Here is a 4,835-nt window from a genome sequence, read left to right on the forward strand (position 1 = left end):
AGTGGTAAAAGGGTAAAGGAGTCCTGAATGTATGATTCGTTTCCCTGATCTAATGCTTTAATGAGAAAGTTAAGTCAAGATTAAGTCCAAATAAAATGAGCTAGTATATCCTGTCAGAAAGAATCTCCATGAATAGAAGTCCTCTGGTGGGAGTTCGTAGTGCAAGTATTCTAGATACCGCCTTGTCTAGGCCTAAATCACAAAACAGCAAAAACCAAGGAAATAGCGTAGAAGCACACTGGTCCAAATCATCATAGTAATGTTTATTTTGTTCCTGGTTTGAAAACGTTTTGAAAAACTTTTTGAAAAATTTTATGTACCCAAAACAAATTCAAAACAAATCAAATTTTGTTAGTAACGGATGAACATCCTCCCCCAGACTTATTTCACACTGTCCTCAGTTTTATAAAATATAAGAAAGGATGGATAAGGAAATAGAAATTTGAAGTGTTTAGATGTACTTACCTTGCCAGAATAATGAGTCGCGGTTGGAATGATGGCAGCGCAGGTCGAAGTTTCAACAGGGCTGGAGTAATTGCCGATTTCCGGTTTATGATTTCTGCTCGTCTTTTATTTGTTGTTCTTTGTAAAAACCTGAAATTAAATAGAACAAAAACAAAGCAAAAAAATAGAAAATAAAGATCAAAGGGAAATAAGTAAAATACTGAGTGGGTTGCCTCCCACTAAGCGCTTGTTTAAAGTCGTTAGCTTGACTTGGTCGTCTATTAGGCATTAAGTGCACCTGCTAAGGAGATCGGATCTTCCTTTTCTTCTTGAATGTCTGCAATATATGGCTTAAGACGTTGTCCATTGACAGTGAAATCGCCTCCTTGACGGTTCCATAGAACCACAGCACCATATGGTAAAACTTCTTTGATCTTGAAAGGCCCAGACCATCGTGTTCTAAGCTTTCCGGGAAATAGTTTTAACCGTGAGTTATAAAGTAGAACCTGGTCATTAGGTGAGAACGTCTTAGGAACTATTCTCCTGTCATGAAACGCCTTCGTCTTCTCCTTATAGATCTTGGAATTCTCATAGGCGTTATGGTGAATTTCGTCTAACTCATTTGGCTGAATCAAACGTTTTGCACCTGCTGTCTGGATGTCGTAATTCAGCTTTCTTATGGCCCATTCTGCCCTGAGCTCTAATTCCCATGGAAGATGACAAGCCTTACCATAAACAAGTTGGAAAGGTGTAGTACCCAATGTGGTTTTGAACGCAGTTCTATATGCCCAAAGAGCATCATCAAGATTTGCAGACCAATCTTTTCTTGTTGGTCCTATTGTCTTTTCCAAAATTCTTTTGAGTTCTCTGTTTGATACCTCCACTTGGCCACTCGTCTGCGGGTGATAAGGTGTAGCTACCTTATGTTTCACTCCATTTTTCTTCAAGTGATTCTCAAACACTTTGTTGATGAAGTGAGAACCACCATCACTGATGACGAGTCGCGGAACACCAAATCTTGGAAATATGATCGACTTCAACATCTTCATTACTACTTTTGCGTCATTTATGGGGCTGGCTATGGCTTCTACCCACTTAGACACGTAGTCAACAGCAACAAGGATGTACTTGTTTCCAAAAGACGAAGGAAATGGACCCATAAAGTCGATTCCCCAAACATCAAAAACTTCGACTTCTTGAATGAAGTTTTGTGGCATCTCATGTCGCTTGCTGATGTTCCCTTGTCTTTTGCAAGCATCACATTTAGATATGAATTTATGGGCGTCTTTGAACATGGTAGGCCACCAATAACCAGCTTGCAAAACCTTCGCTACAGTCTTATCAGTAGCAAAGTGTCCAACATAGTTAGATCCGTGACAATGAAAAAAGATTTCTGGAACTTCTTCGTCGGAGATGCACCTTCAAAACAAGTTATCTGGACACTGCTTATAAAGATATGGTTCATCCCAAAAGTACCTTCTAACATATCACAAGAACTTCTTCTTGTTGTAGCCGAAGAATCGTGGCGGTTCGACCTCTGCTGCTAGGTAATTCGCGATATGCATAAACCAAGGACGCTTGGAAGGTTTTGCTTTTGGAGGTGGGGTTGGACGTGTCTCTGGGGTGACTACTTTAGCATTACCATCTTTCTCCACATCTCCAATAAGTTACCTGAAACGAGTCTTGGAACTACAAATACTAGAAAAACGTGATAAAAGTACTTAAAAGCAATTAAAAACATAGAAAAAATATTTCAAAAAGATCCATAAAAGTGGTCAAAATACGGTGTTATCAGGTTCAAGAAGAGGAACTGAGGTAGCTCCCTCTCTTGTTTCAGATACCAAGTAATGCTTGATTCTTTGGCCGTTCACAACAAAACCTTGCCCATCTTTTCCCTCTAAGACAACGACTCCATATGGTTTTATGATATGTCTATATTTTACATCATTTAGAGTGCATTTTAGAGTCCTCATCAGATGTTTTCCCATGTAGATTGAGTCTTTAGGCAAGAAAATAGGATTTAGGGCTTGCATTAGGTCCCAAAGAGTTTTGCATGTTTTGAAGTCTTTATCAGGTGCTTTGGAAGTCATTCGGAGCTTAAGAAGAGGAGCAGAGAAGAAAACGGTGAAGAAAAGGGTCAAAAATGGTGAAAACCGCTTGAAGGAATTTCTCGGCCAAATCGCGTACTGGCTGGTCGGAAACCTCGGCCAAAATGTTTACCGGACGCTCATTACCGGCCAAAAACCTTACCGATCGGCCAAAGTTCGAGCTCGTTGAGTCATCTTGACTGTGGAACTGGTCCCAGAGCAATTGGAGTCGTGTGCTGAAAGTTATCGCTTCAAGAAGGTGACACGGTCGATACAAGCCTAAATGAGTTGCGACACGCGCTAAGTGTTTTCACAAGCCTCGGTATCTTTACCTCGGCATCACTCAAGTCGAGACTCATATCTTGGAAGTATTTTGGACCAGACCTCGTCCCAAAGCCTTGGCATGATTAGATCGAGGCATGCATACGTAAGAACTAAAGCTGGAAACGACTAAGTGTTGAGAGTACCCCTCGGTGTAACGACCTCGGCGTGCATGCCGGACTGTGTTCTCCCAAACACCTCGACATCATGACCCCTCGACATTTTATCCCGAGGTCCCTTGTCACGAACCCAGAATCAAGAACAGAATGGCTTAAGAACACACACGTGAGGATGGATCAAAGACTAGGGTTCATGCATGTTCTTGACGTGTTCTTCACGAGATCTTCACCTGGATCCTGACTCACGTGCACACCTCGGCATGAAGACCTCGGCTTCACTTTCCGACACACCGTTGCACTCACCCATCAACCCAAGGAAGCGGTTCAGTACCCGGTTTGTTCCGGGCTGACTCGCGACAATTTCCCTTTGCTATAAATATATTTTGAGACTAAAAACCTAATCATCTTATCTCTTATCTGTTTTTAGCTTTAAGAACTTGCCTCTTTTGTGAAACTGGATTAATCTAATCCGATATCTCGTTTTTGCATCTGAATCTCGTTCTTTCTTTATTTCTTTTATCATCCAATCATCAAACTCCTTATCATGACTAGCTACACGTCTTGCAAAGGACTTAGTGAGCTCGTTATGATCAGTGAGTAGTCGTTTAAGCGACTTTAGATAAGTAGATTAGGGTGCTTTCAAGGTGGATTAATGGGTTTAGGTGTCTAGTCTTGCATGTTTCATTCCTTAACCGACAAGATCTCTAGGCTGGATCCAAGCACATCACTTGAGGTTCAGATCTGAGACATATCTCGCATCAAAAGTGTTTGTAGAAATGTCTGAATCACTTGTTAAGGGTTTAAGAGTCTTTCATCGCGAGAGTGATAGTTTGTCCTCTTAAATGACATATTTGAACTGAATCTTATTGCTGATTGATTCGTGCTTCTCAAAAGATATTTTGGTATGAAGGAGGATCAGTTTAGATGTTTAATACTTTCATGAGAAGATTAACATGCCTTGAGTTCAAAGTTAAATGAAACCGCTTGATAAAATGATTCATTAGCCCATTAGTTTAGCTTGGAAGCACCCGAGTCGATTATCTTGTCTAAAGTCTCTGCCTTTATCATTCGTTATAATCATCTGAATCGTTTATTTGTCATTTGCATCTTAGCTTTGTTCAAATCTCATTATTTGCTTTACTTTTATGCTCATTCGCTTGATACTTAGCCTAGTAAAAACCTTTAATATTCTCTCTTGACTTAATGAACAAATGACATAGATAATGTCTCGTTTACAAGCTTGGATTGACACCCCTTTGTACTACTCTGACAGGGGATTGATAACCCTTATTAAGGCTTAAAAACCTTAGTTATCAATTGGCGCCGTTGCCAACTTGTAGGAGCATTAGTCTCTTGTTTGTTCTTAAGTTCAAGCTTTTCTTTCTTTTGTTTTACTAACTCCTTTCCAAGTCCTTGTTTTGTTTTCAGGTGCATGAATACCAGATCTCGGAGCACAGGACCGCTTTTCCCATACGACGATAACATCGACCGATTAGAAAGGCGATCTCGCGAGAGAGAACGGCACTTTGACAGACTTGGAATGGCAGAACAACAACAAATGGAGCAACAGGCTCATGCAGCCGAGCACCAGGCTCAGGCTAACCAGGCGCAGGCAAGAAGAAATGAACAACAACCCTATGTTAATCAGCAACAGGCTCAAAGAAACGAACGGCTTGCTCAGCAAAACCAACACCAAGCGAATAGAAATGAGCAACAAGCCCATCATGTTCATCCGCCACCGCCACAAGTACAGAGACAACATCCTCCAATCTGTGTTGGAGAAAATGACCGAGCTAATGCGCACCAATACCGAGCTGGGATTCAAGCTCCACCAGTTCAAAACAACAACTTTGAAGTTAAAGCT

The 4,835-nt window shown here is 41.0% G+C and overlaps 1 protein-coding gene across 1 annotated transcript; it reads right to left on the reverse strand.

Moving 5' to 3' along the window:
* Nucleotides 1-725: 725 nt before the first annotated feature.
* On the reverse strand, nt 726-1,739 carry LOC112089160 (uncharacterized protein K02A2.6-like). The gene has a single exon (XM_024160138.1). It carries the CDS (start codon nt 1,737-1,739, stop codon nt 726-728), a length of 1,014 nt encoding a protein of 337 aa, XP_024015906.1.
* Nucleotides 1,740-4,835: the final 3,096 nt, after the last annotated feature.

Source organism: Eutrema salsugineum, unplaced genomic scaffold (assembly GCF_000478725.1).
Source record: "Eutrema salsugineum unplaced genomic scaffold, Eutsalg1_0 scaffold_12, whole genome shotgun sequence".
Lineage (NCBI taxonomy): Eukaryota > Viridiplantae > Streptophyta > Magnoliopsida > Brassicales > Brassicaceae > Eutrema > Eutrema salsugineum.